The sequence below is a fragment of the Myxocyprinus asiaticus genome, chromosome 42, assembly GCF_019703515.2.
Source record: "Myxocyprinus asiaticus isolate MX2 ecotype Aquarium Trade chromosome 42, UBuf_Myxa_2, whole genome shotgun sequence".
In the NCBI taxonomy this organism is placed as follows: Eukaryota; Metazoa; Chordata; class Actinopteri; order Cypriniformes; family Catostomidae; genus Myxocyprinus; species Myxocyprinus asiaticus.
Genome location: NC_059385.1, coordinates 25,887,176 through 25,909,460, shown reverse-complemented (window position 1 = coordinate 25,909,460; position 22,285 = coordinate 25,887,176). Strand labels below are relative to the sequence as shown.

General features: G+C 39.2%; 1 protein-coding gene across 3 annotated transcripts in view; it reads right to left on the bottom strand.

Annotated features, from left to right (window-relative positions):
* The window catches only part of LOC127432489 (roquin-2-like), a 41,685-nt gene that overhangs the window by 6,056 nt on the left and 13,344 nt on the right, over positions 1-22,285 (bottom strand). For 2 of the 3 annotated variants that reach the window (XM_051683614.1, XM_051683615.1), the window contains exons 4-18: positions 20,640-20,873; positions 20,080-20,255; positions 18,493-18,693; positions 18,133-18,265; positions 14,764-14,882; positions 14,521-14,633; positions 13,960-14,211; positions 8,987-9,141; positions 8,137-8,519; positions 7,831-7,965; positions 7,286-7,438; positions 4,530-4,743; positions 4,319-4,403; positions 2,436-2,613; positions 1,934-2,070 (exon numbers count right to left, since the gene is read on the bottom strand). In XM_051683614.1, coding sequence (XP_051539574.1) covers positions 1,934-2,070; positions 2,436-2,613; positions 4,319-4,403; positions 4,530-4,743; positions 7,286-7,438; positions 7,831-7,965; positions 8,137-8,519; positions 8,987-9,141; positions 13,960-14,211; positions 14,521-14,633; positions 14,764-14,882; positions 18,133-18,265; positions 18,493-18,693; positions 20,080-20,255; positions 20,640-20,873 — 2,668 coding nt within the window. The remainder of the gene's footprint in view (positions 1-1,933; positions 2,071-2,435; positions 2,614-4,318; positions 4,404-4,529; positions 4,744-7,285; positions 7,439-7,830; positions 7,966-8,136; positions 8,520-8,986; positions 9,142-13,959; positions 14,212-14,520; positions 14,634-14,763; positions 14,883-18,132; positions 18,266-18,492; positions 18,694-20,079; positions 20,256-20,639; positions 20,874-22,285) is intronic. The other variant, XR_007895753.1, reaches the window with a different exon arrangement.

Here is a 22,285-nt window from a genome sequence, read left to right as displayed (position 1 = left end):
GTCTATGTAACCGCTATAGCAGCACACCACGACACAGTGGACGGTAAGTCCTTAGGGAAGCACGACCTGATCATCAGGTTCCTGAGAGGCGCCAGGAGGCTGAATCCCTCCAGACCGCACCTCGTTCCCTCATGGGACCTCTCTGCAGTTCTTCAGAGTGTACAGAGAGCCCCATTTGAGCCTTTGCAGTCAGCTGAGCTTAAGGCACTCTCCTTGAAGACTGCCCTCCTGACTGTGCTCACTTTCATCAAGAGGGTAGGAGACCTGCAAGCGTTCTCTGTCAGCGAAATGTGCCTGGAGTTCGGTCCGGGCTACTCTCACGTGATCCTGAGACCCCGACCGGGCTATGTGCCCAAGGTTCCCACGACCTCTTTTAGGGACCAGGTGGTGAACCTGCAAGCGCTGCCCCATGAGGAGGCAGACCCAGCCCTGATGTTGCTGTGTCCAGTGCATGCTTTACGCATCTATTTGGATCGCACGCAGAGCTTTAGAGTCTCTGAGCAGCTCTTTGTCTGCTTTGGTGGACAGCGGAAAGGAAGCGCTGTCTCCAAGCAGAGGATCGCCCACTGGCTCATTGACGCCATAATTATGGCATATCACGCCCAGGACGTGCCGCCCCCGGTAGGGCTACGAGCCCATTCTACCTGGGGTGTAGCGGCCTCCTGGGCCTTGGCCAGGGGCGCCTCTCTAACAGACATTTGCAGAGCAGCGGGCTGGGCAACACCCAACACCTTTGCGAGGTTCTACAACCTCCGGGTGGAACTGGTTTCGTCCCGTGTAGTGGCACGCACAAGCAGGTAATATAAAGTCTAATTTGCGTGCTTTCCAATTCACTGTCAGTTGGCCTTCCATTTAATGTAGTCTGCCGTAATAGCCTTAGGAGACCACAAGGGGGTGATATAACATTTACGGTACCTAATACTAAGTTATCTTCACCTCTGTCACCCCTACGTTTGTCCAGATGGTGTTTTGCATAGTGTTTTGTTATGTATAATGTTATGGCATTTAAACAAATAGGACAGTTTTGGGCAAGTATGTGCAGCGAAAGGCAACACACAGGTATAACCTACATTTGCGGAAACTTTGAACCCTTGGAAAAAATTATCAACTGATTCGCCACAAGCCAAGTAGCTAACAAATTGTGTAGCTAAGTTTATAGTCTACGATATGCAGCCACTTAACGTGGTGGAGAGTCCCTTTTTCCAAAACATGTTTGAGGAAATTGCCGCTCACACTTTACAAATGTTGTGTTGAGAAATATGTATGAAGAGACTATTGTGAAATCAGTAGCCCTATTTATATATGGAAAAAAAATGCCAATATAGACGATCATCGGGAACATTTTCTGATTATCGATACATGAAAAAGGCATTGATCCCAAGCCAAGAGACCAGAATCAGAAAACAGTGGTTGGTCAAGAAAACTGTGGATATCGGCTATTTTACAAAATCAGAAAACAAAATCAGCTCCTTCAATCAGAATTTGGAGTGAGATCAACAATAATAATACAAATAATAATAATAATAAAAACATATTTGTTTTACTGTTTTGACTCTTTTTTTTTTTTTACTCAACTTACAGTCCATAATGTGAAGCTGTTTTTGTACTGATGCCAGACTTCTCATTCATTTGTTATGAATAATCTCATCTTTTGCCTTGCGTACGTAAAGTTCCAAATAAAAAGATAAAATAATCGAATGAGATACAGTAAAAATGGGCATTACCAGCAAAATTAACTATACTGAGATACTATACAGTATATACTGTATACCTAGACTCCAAATAAAACACATGGATCAATATCTCAAACTCACAGAGACAATTTTTTTCATTTTAATTTTTATTTTGAATGTTTTTCATGTCAAAAATTCAAGGTTGCATGAATAGGCCATAAATCTTTACAGACCTACGCTTCAGAATTTCTTTGACTCACCTAAATGCCATCTTCTTTATAAGGTGGGTGTCCATTCTGTCAGGCAGACGATTGTCCATTTGGGATCGGGCCACTGGCTCACTGAAGACAGAAGAGAGGTGACTGCACTGTGAGTGACTTGGTGTTTCAAGTGAGTCCTTCAGACAAAACAAGACAAGACATAATAAACAACACAAAACTAAGTGCAACTGGGCTTTAAAGACTAAGGCTTCATTTACACTGCAAGGCTTAATGCACAGATCATTAACGCACATTTTTTGTCTCACCTATTTACATTCACTTGAGCCAAAATCAACTGTTTTACATGAATAATTAGCCAAGATGCACAAGGCTGTCAGTCAACACTGTCAAGCATTTTATGTTTATTTTTAGTAGTAGTCCTCACAAGTGTTTAACATGAATTGCACTATAAATGCAGAGTATCCCTCAGTGTAACAGCATGAAAAATACAAATCAGAATTAGTTAACAGTGTAAATGCGACCAAAATCTAAAAGATACTACCTCAGGCTTGCTGTCCTGTGTCTCAGTATCCTCCATGTCCAGAGCGGACAGCTCCAGTTCGATGTTTCTGTCGGGCTGACTCTCTGTTCCGTACTTCCCCAGGAGTTCTGAGCTCTGCTTTGACCAGCTGCTTAAGGAATTACGCTGCACATGCAGCCCTGACACTGCCAGATGATCACTGAAACACACACATACAAACACACTTAACTCTGAAACACACACAAACCTGAGAACACAAAGTATTCTAGATCTATGGTTTGGTGTCCTCAGACTAGAAACTCAATATTGAGATCAGGTGAGAAAAACTTTTCTCCCACTCAGAATCTGCCCTATGAGTAATCATCATTGACACCAAACATCACCGATGTGTTATTAAAAAGGACACACCATGAAAACAGGAATTTTATGGCTATTTTGAAATTGAAGGCCATCATGAAATGCCAGTTTTCCAACTTGTTTTGCTCTATGAATATGAAAGAATAAAAAATTTCCATTTTCTTTTTTTATACTAGTTTTTATCTTGGTGAATAATGGAGCTTTTAATACCATGTTCATTTTGCAATGGTATCGAATTGGTGTCGAGAATCATTACATTTCACTGATACTGTAATTGAGAACTGATATTTTTGTGTAGTGACTACTTCACCGCACCAATTTATTTATAAATGCCTATTGGTCTACTCTGATGAACAACAATGTGAGCTTTGTCTGTACAAAGATGTTAGCCGGTCTTAACAGAGGTTATTTACACATAGATGTCTTACAGGTACTAGGGATCAGTGGCATAACTACAGGGAAGGCGGGTGGGCAGCCGCCATAGAGCCTGAGGTGAGAGGGGGCCTGCGACGGCCGACCAAAAGGAAACCATAGAAAAGACTGCGGGCACAAAGGGCGATGAAAAATCCAACCACTTGCACTTTCAACCCCATTCATGAGGGGAGAGGGGGCATGAATTGTAGAGGGAGATATGAACTTGTAGGATTTAAGGAGACTCTATGTAAATGTAAGTCTTCTCTGCTGTGTTTAAGAGCTCTACAAACACAAAACTAAAGGAGCTGTGTTCCGGCTGCTGCTCTATTTATAGAAGGCAGCAGCAAGACGACTACAGTGGGATGAAGTTGGGGTAAAGAGGGGACTACTTGTGAAGATTACTTGCGAATATTTCCAACAAATAAAATTAATGTACATATGACACTGATAATAAGTGATACATGAAATTTACTCTTTTTAGAGCCATTTGTATAGCAATTAAAATATATTCTGATGAAAATATAAGTATTGTTTGCCTGGCAAATCTTACAGCCATGATGCTATGGTGTTCTGTGTGGTTGCCAGGGCATTGCTATGCGGTTGCTAGAGTGTTCTGGGTGGATGCTAAAGCATTGCTAGGTGGTTATTCATTGACCCCCAAGTATCTATAATATTCTGGTCCCTAAATATGCCTCCAGTCCCTCCTGCAATTTAAGTCTATAGGACTTTTTTGCCTGTTTTATCATCCGCCATGCAAGGACGAGTGCAAGACCAGTTATGCTCTAAATTTAAACTATGGTTCAAATTGCATTTCACAAGTTCACTGGTTCATATAGTCCTGGAGGGCATTAAGGCAAACATATTTGGCAAGCAGTCCATAACGGAGGGGCTTGAGCACAGGGTCCCCACAGACTATCTGACTAAAGCAAGAAATATAAAGACAGTTTTGAAATAATTGGTATAGGCATTAAGAAATATAAAGGTGGAGATGGGGAGGTGGAGGGATGATGGAAGAAAAGTCACTGGCGCAAGGGAAACAGCTTCTTTGGCAGGCCTAGATGAACAAGCTCCTCCCAAACATACATTATGAAATAGAACGTTTCTAGATAAGATGTTTCAGTTTGAAGTGTTACTTCTCTAGATAGCTGGAGTGACTAGTGGAATCAGCACTGCGTGGGCCCCATCTGAGGTCACTGTGACCAATATGAGAGCCGTAATCTGTAAAGAGAAGAGAACATAATCACTCACAGAGCAAAGAAATCAAATGATGCATCAAAAGGCAGAAAATGGTATCCATTCACTAAGGCATTTTCTTGAAAAGCAAGCATAGATTTAGATTCTAACCTATGAAGTTGATTGACGTTGTACCGGCACTCCCCTGCAATACAGTTGCCTGGACCGGGTCAGTGGTGTGGTAGCCGGTGCGGGAGGCCCGAGAGATTGCTCCCCATTTGGAGATAATGGGCCCCTCTCCGAAAGGAATGATGGGGTCTTCATCTTTCAGTCGCCTGTAGTGCTCAAACATATGTAGCCATCGTTTGCCACCACTCTCTCCATCCTGAGGAGAGTTAAACAGATATCAATTAGGAATCAGATATCACTTAGGAACAGTATTTGCATAAAATTTAGCATATTTATTTTTGGCTAAAATATCCTAAGAATTAATTTGGCTTCATTTTGATTCAGTGTGATGGAACCAATAGGAAAGTGTTATAGAGTAACACATTTATAAATAAAACTGAGTGATTCAGTTTGTGGGAATTAACAATAATAGTACCCGAACAATTTATCGGTCGGCCGATATTATCGGCCAATATTAGCCTTTCACAGATATATCGTATTGGCGTATTTGTTTTCTGATATGCGCAGATATGAAAACTTTTTTTTTCAGAACATATAATGCAGAAAACAATGCTTGGGGTGATTTAGAATTGGTGTCATAACGTAGTTTGTCCAGCAGAGCGCGCTCCGACTCCATTGTTTACAGAGCTGAGCTGATGGTGGTTCTGCTGACAGTGTGGAGTTAAGCGGTGTCTTCACGGTAATTTGCTAACTAGTTTGTGAAATACATACTGGAAAGTTAATAAACAATGACCCCATCATTTTCCTTTTTCAATATAACTACGACGAGCTTATAGCTAACTAGCTATCCACGTAGCTACTTTCATACCTTGTCAGCTGAGTGGAAGATAATGTGTAAAAATGTATTCACCAAACTGTTTTGTTCAGGATTCGCGGTTTGGTACCCAATGAACTGAACAATTCCAGTCATTGCATTTACAAAATGTAATATTTAAAAGTCTGGTTTTCCACCGTTGAAAGTTTCCCCTGAACTCTTATAGCAGAATATGGTGTAACACTGCTGCCGCTGTTTATCTCTTGACTCGGCAGCAGCGAACCGAATAACAGCGAAGTTATTGTTTGTGACTGTTTTGTTAGCAGCGAAATATTGCTGATGATGTTTTGATAAGCAAGAAAGCTGTACTTTAGTACAATTTAGAGGTACTTTTCTTGAGTATTACTATGGCATTTTCTATTACTTTATACTTCCACTCCACCACATTTCAGAGGGAAATATTGTAATTTTTCCAATGTTGACAATGTTTAATAATAATGTCACATATTCTTTGATAAAAAATATTTGTGCCAATCAGTGCACAATCCACATAGAAAAGGTCTGCTTTCATTCCAGCTCAAAAATTAACTATATCGGCCACCATATCTGTAATTGGTGAATTTTCCCCCTCTAAAATCAGTATCGGTATCGGACTCAAAAATCCCATATCGGTCGGGCTCTAAACAATAATGTTACAAAGTAAATTTAAATGTGAATATGTGAATGTGATGTGAAGTGACTCCACTTGTACCTGTACTATTCATTTTTTATTCAGTTTAAGGGAATCAATAGCAATTTATGGCAAAAATAAATTTAGCAGTGAATCAGAATGAATGTAATCTGGAGTGACACCACTTGTACTGTACCAGCTACACATTCAATTTTAATTCACTTTAAGGGAATCAATAGCAATTTGCTACATCAATTCAAAAAGTTGAATTCAGTTGGATGGAATCAATAGGACTGCATCAGAGAGTAAACACATTTAAGAGTGAATCAGTGAGAAAGTGATCTGAAGTGACTCCACTTTCACCTGCTCCACATTCATTTTGATTCTGTTTAAGGGAATCAATAGGAATGTTTTACAGTGCAAGTAAATTTAGGAGTGAACTAGTGATAATGTGATCTGGAGTGACTCCACTTGCATCTGCTACATGTTCATTTTTAATTCAGTTTGAGGAAATCAACAGGAATGTGTTATAGCACATTTAGGAGTGAATCAGTGAGAATGTGATCTGCAGTGCCACGTTTTCACTCTGAAGGACGCAGCGCGTGCATTTATTTAATTAGATCGTATTCTTTTGAAGTTTTATAGTTACATTATTTAAAAATTAAATTTAAGACCTCTTTATATGATAATTAAGACTTTTGCTGTATCATTTAAGATATTTAAGACTTTTTATGACCTTAAATTTTGGAAAACTAAAGACTTTTTAAGGATACGCGGGATCTTGATTCTGATTTTGATTCTGTTCGAATGAATCAATATAAATTTGTTATAGAGTAAGTAAATTCAAAAGTAAATCTGTCAACATGATCTGAAGTGTCTCCATTGTACTTCACATTCATACTGATTTAAATTGTGGGACTGAATTGCTATGTTACAGAGTAAGTACATTTAAAAGTTAATCAGGCTGAAAACGATCTGAAGGGACTGAACTTTCACCTGCTACACATCCATATAGATTCACTTCAAGGGAAACAATAGAAAATTGTTATAAAGTACATTTAAAAGTACATCTGTTTCAATGTGACCTGAAGAGTCTCCACTTGTACTGACTTCCCATTCATATTGATTCAGTTTGAGGGAATCAACAGGACTGCATCAGAGAGTAAACACATTTAAGAGTGAATCATTGTGAACATGTCCTGAAACGACTCCACTTATACCTGTTACACATTTATTTTGATTGATTTAAGGCAATGGATATGAATGTGTTACAGAGTAAACACAGAAGAGTGAATCAGTGCAGGCTCCACTTACTGGCTGCTTGGAACAGGAGTGGGTTGACAAATGGTGGGGCTCTGACTCAAACGGGCTGATGGTGCCGCACGACCAAGGGGAGTATTGGGCAAGATTTTCTTCTCTACCATGACACTTACAAGTCATACACCCACCAACTACACCCTCTGGATGCTAAAGGAGGAGAAAGAGAAAGATGACAACATTCTATTTCACACCTACCAGCATGCAACAGGCTGCCATTTTCAAAAAATGGGGGAGGAAAGAAACAATACAAAGTGACTCAGCCTGTGTGGTGCCAAATCTTTCTCAGAGAGTTCATGCATTTCAAAGCCTTTGTGCGCACACTAAATTTTCAGGCTTTTTGCTTTGGATTTTTCACAGTTGCTGAGCAACGGTAGCACTTAAAATAGCTTAACAAACCTCAGACTTCAGCTTTAGTCCCAAAGTTATTAATCGGAAAGAAACAACAAATTTAATTTAACACCACTTTAGCACAATGTAGGCATGTGATATAGTTTTCCCATGACACACATCTCTAAAAACGGCATATGATTAGTCATTACTTCTGGACACAAGTTCACAGTGAAGACAGGAGACGATTGGGAGGGTCTGTTCATGTTGCCGTGGTGATGTGCCCACTGTTCCTGTTTGTGGCGATGGAGATCCTCATAGCCAAGATGAACACGGGCATATGAGTCCTACACAAAAGACAGAGGATGAGACAGAAGATATAAATCTAAACAGAAATTACACACTTGATCTTACGACTACACTTTCAACCCGGTTCTTGAGGGCAAATAGGGTTACTTAGTAAGTCAGTGCCCAAGTTGTCCAACCAAAACACTTTAATAAACACTAATAAAACTTGCCCTGTGCATTGCTGCTCTCTGCTCTGCTGCGCTGCAATAAGGGCTGTCAAGCGAGTTGTATCTCTCTCTGAGTGGCGGCTGGTAAACGGACGAATGGAAAACCTCTGGAGGGAGAGAGTTACTCCGCCCACCCTCCCTGGGGTACAGCGGCGGCCTCCACGCGCGTCTGCTGTCGTAGACGGGGGTGTACACACCATGTGCGTGACTGTGAGATATGGAGGTGTATGTTGAGGGCGGTCCATAATGTGCGGGGCCTAATCTGTCTGGAGGCGGGACAGAGGGGTGCTGATCTGGATACAGAGGGCCCAGTGAAGGGGGCAACATGGACTCAGCCACATTGCTGGAACGAAGGAAGCGTGTGTTGCATGATTTGTAAGAATGAACTGTGGAAGAAAAATAAGAGAGTTAGAAAGTGAAATGGATGTGTCTATCTATACCAGGCCCACAATGAAGGACTTTGTCCCAAAACAATTATCTTTAAAGGTTTTTTTGGAAGTTACATTTAAAAGAATAAATACCTTTAAAAAATAAACTTGACAATATTTTTTATTTTAACCTCTATATGAAAAATGGAATGCATTTTGACCCTATGGTTAACCCTAACCCTAAGTATGATGTTAGTTTACATGCTGTAGGCCTACATCTTGATTTTAGCATTTTTTTTAGCATTTATATTAAGTATTTAGTACATAGTATAAGTATAATATTCTAACTTAAATAATTTTGACTCAACTTGCAGCCCTCTTAGAAGTGGCCCCCTAGTGGGCTATGACCCCTTGGTTGAGAACCATTGAGCTATACCAAAGTAGGGTGAGTCGGACAGAGAAGAGAGACAGAATTTTTCACTCACTGGCAGGTTGGTGGTAGGGGGGCAGGTCATAATGGGATCTCTGGTCATGAGAGTAATAAATCTCATGATGAGCTCTCATTTGGACAGACCCGTGTTTGGGAGGACCACAGCATTCCTCTCTAGACGCTAGAGAAACCAAGTGACTGACGGGATTTCTGGAAGAAGAGCCAGAGAATCAAAGGTGGGCAAGGAAAATTATTTGTTTAGTCAACAATTTAATTTGTAGACTACAAATTCTAGACATACTTGATGAAAAAAATTAAGACTGTTTCTCGTATACAGAGGTTAGCCAATTGTAGCAAAGGTAATTTACAGTTACAGTGGCAAAGGTACAGTAGCGAAACCATACAGCCTTTTTAATTCCAAGGGTCAGAGTTTGGATTTTTTTTTTTTTTGCAAAACTAAACAGTTGCACCTTATTTTACATGTGTATATGCTTATAGTGTACTTACCAAGAAAGTACTGAGTAATATTAGGTAACTACATGTACTTAATATGGGTTAAGGTTAGGGTTAGGTTTAGGGTTAGTACCTAGTAATTACTGTTGTTGTTGTAATTATATAGCAAGTAAATGTAGAACAGTACTGTAAAATAAAGCGCTACCAACTAAACTATAACTGTTTTTGGTGTAAGAAATCTTGACTAACATCAAACGTTCGTGTGTAAGACTTGAACTGAGCTCAAAACTTCCATTGACACAATTTTCAAAGAATTCTGTTATGCAAACCATTTTAAACAGTTAACAGAACTAGATTTTTAAATGTTCTAAAAACAATGTGAGTGGTGCTTTCCACGGCGAAAAATCACGTCATGATGCCAGGGGTTATGGCTGGTTGCCAGAGCCTTGCTATCCAGTTGCAACGGTGTTCTGAGTGGTTTTTAACATTGCTATGTGGTTGATAGTGTGTTCTTTCCCATGCAAACATCACCGTCTGCCAGAACCAGAAACATTTATCATGCTCTATAACTCTGCAAAAAATGTAATGGCATCTACGCTAATATTATTCTATTTGTTTCCCTGTCTTAACCTCGGTATTCATATCCAGAGGTTACCAGAGCCTGCCAGATCCACCTCCGTTCCTGCTTGGTGTCAGACTCCACTGCTCTGTGTCTCTGAGTAATGGTGACTAAATGCAGCCGGTGCCAGCCAGGCATCACTTCAGTCTATTACGATGGACTTCAGGGAATTAACTGATGCCAACTCCAACTATAAGACATGGGATACTTCATATGCTACTGCCTGAACTTTGGACTTAGGATAGATCTCAATGAAATTACCTGCTGGTTGAACTGCGATGCCCCTCACTGTTCTCTGCCTGCATTGCCTTGGTCTAATGATGGACTACACTCTTGAAATGGAACTCACAATTAGGCTGCTTTGGTTAGGTCTGCTGGAATCAGAAATATCTATCATGATCTATAACTCTGCATAAAATTGAATGGCATCTACGCTAATAATATTCTATTTGTTTCCATCTCTCAACCTCAGGATTCATATCCCGAGGTTACCAGAGTTGTCCAGATCCAGCTCCGTTCTCCAATGCTGCGTGTCGCTGAGTGATGATGACAAACTACAGCTGGTGCTAGCCAGACACTTCAGTCTTTTGACTTCAGAGGATGAACTGATGCCAACTCCAACTGTAAGACATTGGATACTTCATATGCCACTGCCGGAACCTTGGATTTAGGATGGACCACACCAAACCTCACCGAAATTACCTGCCAGTTAAACTGAGATGCACCTCATTGATCTCTGCCTGCATCAACTTTGTCTATCGAAGAACTACACTCTTGAAATGGGATACATAGACTATCATTTAATTACAAACAAAAGCCTTCATCAGCCAACTAACTGACAAAGAACAATGCATCTATGTGAACTTCTGCAGTTAATCCAGGATGGACTTCAAAGACATTAATCATTAATCTGAAAGTTCATAAAAAATCTTTTTTTTTAAACACTGGACCTTAATGCTTACTTCATTTACACATTTTAAACCATGACTTGCAGTGCACACAAACAACTAATACTGCCATTATATTAATGTTGTTTAGCCAGAGGGGTACTGGCCCCCACAGTGTGCCTGGTTTCTCCCAATGTTATTTTTCTCCATTAACCAACATTTTATGGAGTTTTGTGTTCCTTGCCACAGTTACCTTCAGCTTGCTCACAGGGGTTCTAAAAACAATTATTTAATTTTTATACACAATTTACAATCATATTTAATCAAACTACACAATGATCACTCTAAGACTTTATAGATATTACAGTTACATTTTTTTGTTAATGCATGATTTCCTGTAAAGCTGCTTTGAAACGTGTTGTGAAAAGCACTATACAAATAAAAATGACTTGATTTGAATACATAGACTATCAATTATTTGCCAGCAAAAACCTTCATCGGCCAAATAACAAAGGCCAACTGCCAACTCCAACCATAAGACATGGGATACATATGCCACTGCCGGAACCTTGGACTTAGGATAGATCTCACCGAAATGACCTGTTGGTTGAATTGCGATGCACCTCACTGATCTCTGCCTGCATCACCTTGGTCCAATGATGGACTACACTCTTAAAATGGAATACATAGACTTTCAATTATTTGCCAACAAAAGACTTCATCAGCCAACTAACTAGGACAATGCATCAATGTGAACTTCTACAGTTAATCCAGGATGGACTTCAAAGACATTAGTCATTAATCTTACAGTTCATACAAAATCTTTGTATAAACACTGGCCCTTAACACTTACTTAGTTTAATAATTTTAAACCATGACCTGCACTGCACACAAATAACTAATATTGGCATTATATTCATGCTGTTTAGCCAGAGGGGAACTGGCCCCCACAGTGAGCCTGGTTTCTCCCAAGGTTATTTTTCTCCATTAACCAACATCTTATGGAGTTTTGTGTTCCTTGCCACAGTCACCTTCAGCTTGCTCACAGGGGTTCTAAATACAATTATTATTTTAATTCTTTAATTATTTGTTTTTATAGACAATTTACAGTCATATTTAATCAAACTACACAATGATGACTCTGAGACTTTATAGATATTACAGTTTCTGTTGTGATGTGTGTTGTGAAAATTGCTATACAAATAAAAATGACTTGAGCGTCTTGATGCCAGGGGTTATGGCTTGTTGCTAAGGTGTTCCTTTTCAGTTGCTAAGATGTTCTGAGTGTTTTTAATGTTGCTACAGTATGTGGTTGGTAGGGTGTGCTTGGCTGCCCATGCAAGCATCACCTTCATGATGGCAGGGTTTATGGGTGGTTGCCAGGGCGTTGCTATGCAGTTGCTAAGGTGTTCTGAGTGGTTTTCAAAAGTTGCTATATGGTTGCTAGGGTGTGCTTGCCCATGCAAAAATCACCTTCATGATGCCTGGGGTTACTGCTAGTCACCAGGGTGTTGCTTCTGTATGCAGTTGCTAAGGTTTTCTGAGTGTTTTTTAATGTTGCTATGTGATTGCTAGGGTGTTCTTGCCCATGCAAATATCATCAACTATGTTTCCATCCAAGGTTTTTTTTGCGACAAAAGGTGTAGCGAATCAAAAAGTTTACCTATATAGCTGATGGAAATGCAAATTATCGCTAAAATTTCATAAGTGTTGACTTAATACTTTTCCGTTTAACACTAGCGCATAAACTCTATGTCGATACTTCAAATGTCATGAAAAACTGGTTTGAAAACACTTTTTTTCGAGAAAATTAGCATTAATGCAAAAATGTAGTGTCACATGACAAAATTTACCCCAATCGTTAGCCTGTGTTAATCATGACAACAAGGTATACATCCTTGAAAGCCAAGTTATTGTACGTGAATCATTACTCGCACTGTTATGGATTGGTCTTAACGGCATACCTGCACAGATCCGATGCAGCAAACACATCTGCTTCATGACACTTCCAGGAGTGCCAACACAAATATCTCGTATCATGCACCTGTCATCGACAAGTGCACAGAGAACAAATGAATGGCCACTCTTTGCAATTAATTTAATCATGGTAGCCATCCATTTATTTATTAAAGTTGCTTTTCCACACCATTCAAAATACTAGACGGCAGACATGGAATTAGCCCACAATACAAAAAACATATCATTTCTGTGCACAAAGAAAATAAATACACAAAACTAGGAGAAAAGCTTCAATGTGCTTTTTGGATCACAAACATAGCCCAATTCTATAAAATTAATCTTAGATTACAATCAAGTTCAGTTGGTCGTTAAAAGTTGCTGGACAAATATGCGGGACATAATGCAGTTGTGATGGCAATGCTTTAGATTAGATGATTGTTCAAAATAGCCTACTGAATATCAGGAATGTATCATGTAAACCCTGATATTAAACCGCATCAATTTTTCTTTAATAGCTGTGCACACAGCATAAACACATCGATGGATGGTCCTTATACTAAGACTGAAAGTTTCCCCAACTACTTGGTACAGGTTGTCAGCTTGAACAGGGCCATGACGATCCGATTTCGGGTCGGAACCGGTGGCAACCTGCGATAGGCGCAACATCAGGATCAATATTACAGTCCTATCAGAAGAGCAACAGCTCCCTTTTGATTAAAATTCCTCCTCTTCTGATTGCATTTATTTGTGAAATGTATTTTGGGGGGGACATTAGGGACATCTAGGAGGCGAAAGGTAAAAAATTAGTGATATACACACATTTCTGAATGGAAACGGCTTAAGGGCAGATTTCTTTTGCGATAAACCAAAACGTATGCGACAAAGTGTTTTTTTTAAGCATTACGTCATCATACACACCATTTTTAGCGATAAAAGACCATTTGAATGGAAACAAGCAAATGTAGCAATTTTTTTTACACATTTTAACTATGTCGATAAAAAAACAGCGTGAAAAGTGGATGGAAACTAGGTTATTGTTATGATGGCATGGTTTTCATTGTTTTCATTTATGCTTGCTATGGCAAACACCACTAATGAACTGCATCTTACTGTTCTAGGCTGGAATCAGGTAGTCCATTAGCACAGTTGGGAAGTGATTGTTCATCCTGGTGTTCTCCACCTCTAGGGATCAGCTGAGTTGGAAATGAGTCCTCTGAGGTTGGGTCAACTTTCTCGTTGTTTTTCAGAACTTCTGTTCCCACATCTGACCCTACTTCTTTGGTGCCCACTTTGGGCATAACTGCTGGAACTGACAGGAAGGGCCTCACCACTCCACTGGCTTTCCTATTCCTCATTCTGTACCTGAAAAGAGAGAGAGATCTCATGAGAGAGAGGAAGAAAGGAAATGTGGTGATGAGAGTAAGGAAGAGGCACACCAGTATTCTGCGTGTTGTTGTGTTGGTGTGATAGTGTGGGTGAACATGAATAAGAATAAGCAACATGGAGACATGGGAAGCGGGGAGGTACCGTACTTGTGTGCCAGTGTTCGTTTGTAAATTACGGCACGAGACAGCCTGAGTGAATGTGTGCGTGAATAAGAGAGCGAGGCAAAATTTTCCATGAATTATTTCAGCACAAAAACACCAAATTCTTAGTGAATTGTGTTCTCACATTTCTAGCTCGTCCTGTGTGTGGGCAAAAGTGCAACTGGCTCCTCTCGGGCAGCCACCTTGCTGCCGTAAGTCCCTGCACATACTGGTCTTGTACTTGCTGTTGGGTTGAGCCTGTACAAAGAAAACATAATGCACAAAGCTGTTTCAAATCTGTTTCAGGATCAGCTAGAATTACAGTGAATGACTGTATTGACTGTATTGGAAAAAATCTGATTTAGAGTTATTAAAGATCAGTCTTTACCTGAGGGCTGTCATGGATCTTCTTGCTGAAGTTTTGTATGAATTCCACCAGCCCGTGGATAACAACTTTCACAGCCAGTAACACGCTCTCCAGTTCTGCCCAGGATGGAGTAGCCGCATCTAAACACACACACACACACACACACACACACACACACACACACACACACACACACACACACACACACACAAAGTTATTTATATGTAGTGCTTGCAAAGTAACACTTTTGCTCATATTTATGGTCAGGTGCATTAATGCACAGGTTTACAAGGGTTTACAAACTTCCAGGGGGCCCCATTCGCGGCATCCGCCACCCTTTTCTCTCCCCTCAATGTTTGCGGGAAAAGCGCATCTGAACGTGTTCAACGGGAGATGCTGATTTAAACAAGAAGACGGTGCGCAACAGTGATTTGAATGAACCCCTTACCCATGTATCAAACCTTGGTGTGTAACCCATCCCGTTTATACATGAATTTTACCTTAAATCATGTGGCTTGAGAAGAGATGTACTACTATTATCCTAAGCAATCATACTGACAAATCACCTGGCAGAGCAAAAATGGGTGAAAATCTCCCATAGACTTACACTGAAGGAAGGACCTCAGCCATATCTGGTTACAACACCCACCTAGCAACCACCCAAAACACCCTAGTGACCAACTAGTAACTCCCTAACAACCACCCAAAACACACTAACAACCACCCAGTAACTCCCAATCAACCACCCAGTAACTACCTTGCAGCCACCCAGAACACCCTAGGAACCACCTCGTAACTCCCTAGCAACCACCAAGTAAATCGACAACAACCATCTAAAATACCCTAGCAATGACCTAATAACTCCCTAACAGCCACGCAGAACACCTTAGGAACCACATAGTAACTCCCTTGGGCTGGGCGATATGTCTTAAAAAATTCACAATATTTTTCAGCCTATTGACGGTATTCGATATATATCACAATAATTATTTATTTGCTCTAAAATGTCTCAAAAGTGTTTTTTTTTGTCTGTTTGTTTTATCAGAGGAACCATCATTTCAACCAAACAGCCACTGTAACGAAGTAAATTAAATATTTTAAAGACGTGAAATTAAAATATAATAATTCGTTTTTCATTAAACACAAGGGAGGATGAAATTCAATTATTTTTATTGATATTCACTTTATATTTATATTTCTTTCACAATGATACATAGTAACTTAATACATAAAAAGCATTATTACCTTCAAATGTTTTTACTGTGAGCTACAAAGCTACTTCATTTATTTATTTAATGAATATTTATGATTTATTTTTGAAACCCCAGTTGAACATTGCATAATACTAAATTATGAATGTGGGACACGTTATTATAATTATTATTATTATAATATAATGCTGAATTATCATTATTATTCTGATTATTAGATTTGCGTTATACAAAAGTAATATATTTCTGTCCTGTTTATTTCATCTTCACCTGGGGGCTTTTATTTTGACACCGAAAGTGCTGTCGTATTTACTTCAACTTCACAAGGAGCTTTTATTTTGACACAGAACAGGCAATAGTCTTTTTTCACACTCCAGGGCTGCGTTCCACTTCACTTTTAACATCCACTCGCTAACTCCCCTAAGCACTTCCACTCGGGAGAACCCCCGCCGCGATTTTGGAAGTCCGTTCCACTTTGTTACGTGAGCGAGGGAAGTTTCTGTTGACAGACTCTCAACCCATCGATTTTGGCCGAGGGAGTGAGCCTACTCTGATGTACACTTTAGGCAGCTCCATATCCTACAATGCAACTCGATTGTGACATGACAGCAGATTGCACTTCATAAACCCCACCCCCACACAACTCTAATGTATGATGTGAAGTTAGGTCAATTAAGCAGTTTAGAAAAGTTATATTGAGATTTAACAGCATAATACTTGTAGCTACCTTAAACTGTTTATCACACAGTTATAGCCTATGTGTTCATTGTCATGTTAAAATTTTCGTTTGTGTAAATCTTGATTAATCCTTTCTAACAATTAATTCTAATGAAAAAAAAAAAACATGCTCCAAATGATCAAGGGTTTAGGGTGTTCCAGTTAAACCCTTAAAAAAGAGGGATGTAGGTCATGCCGGGGGCTCCCCGGCCTGAGAGAACAAGTGAGGAATGTGGCAGGGTGCAGGGCGGGGCCGGGTCGTGATTCCGCACACTAGTTAGGCTGATGAAGCCCGAGAGGGATAAAGGCGACCGGAGAAGGCAGTGCGACAGAGAGAGTTACGGGCAGCTGCCCGACACCTGTGTGTGTGTCTTTTGGTTCAGTTTCTCATTAAAATATTATTTATATCATCAAGCCAGTTCTCACCTCCTCCTTTCCATTTAAGTATGTTACAGGAACGCAGCCCAGGTTTTGGAACGCAGAAGTAAACATTTGCAGGGTAAACTTCGACAGCGGTGAATGGGAGATCACAGCAAATATTATTTTTACTTACCCATTTGCTCCAAGACCAAAAGAAAAAAATCCACTATTACATTTGAATGACTTTCTAGAAGAGAAAAAAAATTGAGAGCGGTGGATTAAGACAGTAAAATGGGAGAAGATGCCAAATTTAATGTCACTCTCTGAGCTGCTGTAATAGAAACCCCCTCACAGCTGTGGTAATTAGTTTTTTAAAACTGATTCCAGGGTAATATAACACAAAGAATAATGTTATAAACTTACACTCAATATTTAAAAAAAATTATCATATAAAAAAGTTTGCTAGATTTACGCTGCTAAGTAAGGCAGAAACACGTCATCACAGTCTGTGAAAAAGATCTATGTGTATTTGACAGTTTACACTTTACAATGTTCTGCATTTCATGAAACGCTGTAATCTCCTCCTTTTCTGTTATTCTGTGCCACGTTTGTCGATGTGTATAATAACTGATACTAATGTTTGGAATTGCACGAATGCTTGAACCTGCATTACTTTGATTTCACAATGCACGTGAACTGATTTGACAGCGCCGCCATGCACGTGCACACAGATCAGTGCATCACTGATTTGTTCTGAATCACACACAGACCACGTTTATCTGTCTTTAAATCACAGCATTTTGTGGATTAATAATCACATATGACTAACTTTTTGATGTTATTTTAATTGTGCAGCCCTGAAGGATTGTGAAATTAGTCTACTGATGCACTCTTTATGAAACTTAATGGCCAAATGAAAGCACATTAAAATCATTGCGATATTGGTCAATTTTACATCGTCAGCAGAATTATCTCGATTATATCGTTAATATTCTATATATCGCCCAGCCCTACTAGCAACCACCTAGTAACTCCCCAACAACCACTTAGAACACCCTAGCAACCACCTAGCAAAGCCCAAACAACAAACCCCCCTCATCACCAGGATTGTAGTCGATGTTGGCCAGCCGTTCAAGACAAGTTCTGAGGCTGTTGAGGTTGGCTGGGTCTTCTGTTCTCTGCAGGATTATCGTAAGCTCCTGCACGCTCTTAGCAAAGGACTCTGGTGACTGGAGCTATGGCATTGAAAAGAAAAAAGACAAATGCATTGAGATGTGCAGCACAGAAGAGTGACAACAGCAACACATTCAATCTAGAAACATACAACATGAACTAACAACAGGACAGTGTTACAGTAGTTTATGCTACTTACCTAATTCATTGATTTAATTCTTTACATTGTGATGTAATCTGATATTTCACTGTATGTGATGCAAGAAAGTGAACATGAAACAGTTGATACCTTGTCTATGATTGACTGCATGTGAGATTTGTGTATGAGGTCTCCATACAGCAGAGAGGACCACTGCTCAGGCGAGATACGCAGCCCTGCTTCCATGGCGATGTGAACAATCTGAGCATCGTGCTCGCGCCGTAGAGCATCGTAAGTGCGAAACTCCTCCTTCAGCTGCATGAGAGAGGAGTCTTCATCTCGTTTGGTCACCTAAAAGGAGAGACAGTATGAATACTTAAAAATGTTGCAAACATTACAAATATAATTTAAACAATTGAAGTAATTCAGTATGCACACATCTACATTTAGACTGAATAACATTTCAGTATATGTCACAACTCAAATTCTGAATATAAAGTGAATATATATGAATAGAAACTCTGAACACTGGAACTGAGTTGAAACTCGACCTTTCATCTGTTGCTGGTGCACACATGGGACACTCAACTGAGCCAAACAGGCAACCTTTTATAAAGCTGTTATTGACTGTTGATTTAAATGATTTTATTACGATGATTTGCCATAACCACAGTAAATCAAGCTTTAATGAAAGATGCCAGATCATTTGCAAATAGATATGAAGATGTCTGGTTGGCTCTGAAGACATTATTAGAAATTCCCTCTCTTGACTACTCTGTGTCCACCTAACATCAAGTTATTCAAAAAACACATTTTATTACATGGCTCTCTGGAATACTGATTGATCAATGGCGCCATCTAGTGGTCTGATATTTCTCAGTAACAACCGCACATCCACAAATCAGGCAGCTATTCCAGGTAATGCGAGCCATCGTTCCTGCTTCTCGGATCACTGTGCAACCTCTACAAGTAAGCTAATAAAATCATTTAAACTCAAATCAATGTTTCATGTGCATTCATTTTTTATTAGGCAAGCTTGTAATAAGATTCACAACGAGCAGTCAGACGTTCAATTATTAAAAAATTAACACCAACAGAACTCCGATGCAAGCCGGAGGTGGATTTCAGATGTTCAGCTATTTCACATAATTACATAATTTCAACGCGAATCAATATTATATGTTCATGTATTTATTTATTTGGTTAGTAGCCATGTAATAAGTGAGATAATGTGCAGTCAGCCAGTTGTTATCGCAAAATAAAGCCCTTCAGGCTGATACAAGACCCTGTCTGGGTTCATTTTGCAGTTCATTTCGAATGCCTGTACATTATCCATTACATAACACCTAATTTCCCTGGTTGTGCAATCCCTCATTTGACATAAGTGGAGTACTGATTTTATGATATTCCAAATTGATGCATCCCTAAAAAAAAATGTTTTTTTTAAATAATTTCATTTCAATGGGTCTAACCAGTTCATAGTAATTAATAACTTTAATGTTTGATTTTAAGGATATTTTTGATCAATTTTGTTAATGTGTTGGGTCGCCACTTGATGTCCAATGTAAAATCTGGGTGCTAAAGCAAAACCAGATAAGAACCACTGTGCTAAATGACAAACAACCACAGGACATGCCAAACTGTAAACCAATCTGTGGCGTCATGTGCTTCCATTATTAATATAATTGAGCAGTAGTTTTAGCGCAGTCGCTGTGAGGAGCTGTTTATAGATCTGACCTTAAAGCAGGAGGCGCGATACAGCAGCTGAACTACATGACCAATGCTGGTCTTGGATGCCTGAGGGAACCGTGCCTCCAGTTTCTGCACCACAAACAACACCAGAACCTTCCGAGACAGAGCCGAGCCGTCCTCAAGGGCCAGCAGCACCAGTTTCAGCGCGTCTTCCTGCATGGCTGCAACATACAGTATGTGAACAAAAACACATAGTAAGTGCTGAAAGTAATATTCAGTTGACGATGTCAGAGGAATGAATGTACTGTATGCTCCGGTGTTCTCAGACTGGAAAACTCAATATGAGATCACATGAGAAAATCAGTGTTTTCCCATTCAGAATCTGCCCTATGAGTAATCATCACTGACAGCCGAGCATAAACATTCTCTTTATATGCATTGCAGGAATGTGGCAGATTATTTACATTTTGCAACATAAAGTATTTACAGCCACAAAAAATCTCAACTCATCAACAGGTCTGTAAAAATGTGTTTACAGAATGATAAAATGAGGCATTGCAAAGAGATGTCATGACAAAACATGGACATTTAAACCATGGACTTACCAGGTCCGAGAAACTGACAGCCGCGTGCCCGCACAGCAGCCCAAAGGTTGGCCGAGAGCTGCTGTGGGTTCTGGTGTTGTAGGATGAGTTCAGTGATGGTGCGCTCACCCAGAGATCTGCACACCCGGACCGCCCGCATTCGCCCCTCCTCCTCAACCAGCTGGCAGTTCACCAGGGTCACCAGCTTCCTCTGCATGGGCCTACTTAGTGTGCACTGACTGAGGGTAACTACACCTGTGTGAGAGAGGCAAATACATATATTGCTATAAAGGAACAGTGGTTCTAACCCTAACTGTGTGGCGAAAAAATATATGTTGATGGTCCAGAAGTGTAAAGAGGAAAAATTAGTCTTCCTTTTTGATACCACTAAAAATGACTAAGGGACTTGGCATTTGTGTTTGACTGAAATATCTATATCAATATTTTGTATTTTATTGGCATCAGCTGATAACTTTTCTTGTTTGGATCAGTGACGCATACCAGACCTATGACAGCATATATATATATATATATATATATATATATATATATATATATATATATATATATATATATATATATATATATATATACTGTATACTGTATATACACACACACAGTATATACAGTATATACACTACCGTTCAAAAGTTTGTGGTTACTTGCCTGAAATGTTTCTCATGATCTTAAAAACCTTCTGATCTAAAGGCGTATTCTTAAATGTTTGAAATTAATTTTGTTGACAACAATATAATTGTCCCAACATATTAATTTATTTAATTACAAAACAAAAATTTTATTAAAAAAAAAAAAAAAAATTTGAAATGGATGACTTGAACCAAATAATTAAGAAAAGCAGCCACTAAGTGCCCAACATATAGATGGGAACTCCTTCAATACTGTTTAAAAAGCATCACAGGGTGATACCTCAAGAAGTTGGTTGAGAAAATGCCAAGAGTGCATTTCTGCAAAATCTAGGCAAAGGGTGACTACTCTGAAGATGCTAAAATATAACATAGTTTTGATTTATTTTACACATACAGTATACTCTATACATTCTGTATATATTTTTTGAGTAAATATTATATAAACTTAATGTTTCATTTAATCTATTTAAATGTTAGCATATGTGTCATTTAATAAAAAAATAATTATGTGATGCCATGCAAGGTTTTACCACAGTCCAAATAAACATGGTAATACTGTGGTACCTTTTTGTTGGTGTAAAGTCAAATTATCATTAAAATGTTTAAAGATTAATTGATACAAAGACTGAAAAACCATGCCAGAATCAAACTTTATTACAAAGGTCAGATCATATACTGTAAGCACATATACATTTTGGTTAGTTTTTAACTCAGTTTCTCAACAATTATTTGCAACTAGCAAGTACAAATAACTCGACTATCATTTGTTAGCGCATCTCAGTTAGCTTTTACCTCAGTTAATCGACTATTATTTGTTAGCAAATATCAGTTAGCTTTTACCTCAGTTTATCGACTATTACTATTGTTTTAAACATTTATTCCTACCACCAGAAGCTGATAAAAATCCTGTGGGTGAAAGTTTCATGAATCTTATGACTATGCCACACTGTAATAGCGAAGGCTTGGCAGAAGAGCTCTGTTATGAACTCAGAGCTCCTCTATGAGTAGTTTTAAGAGCTT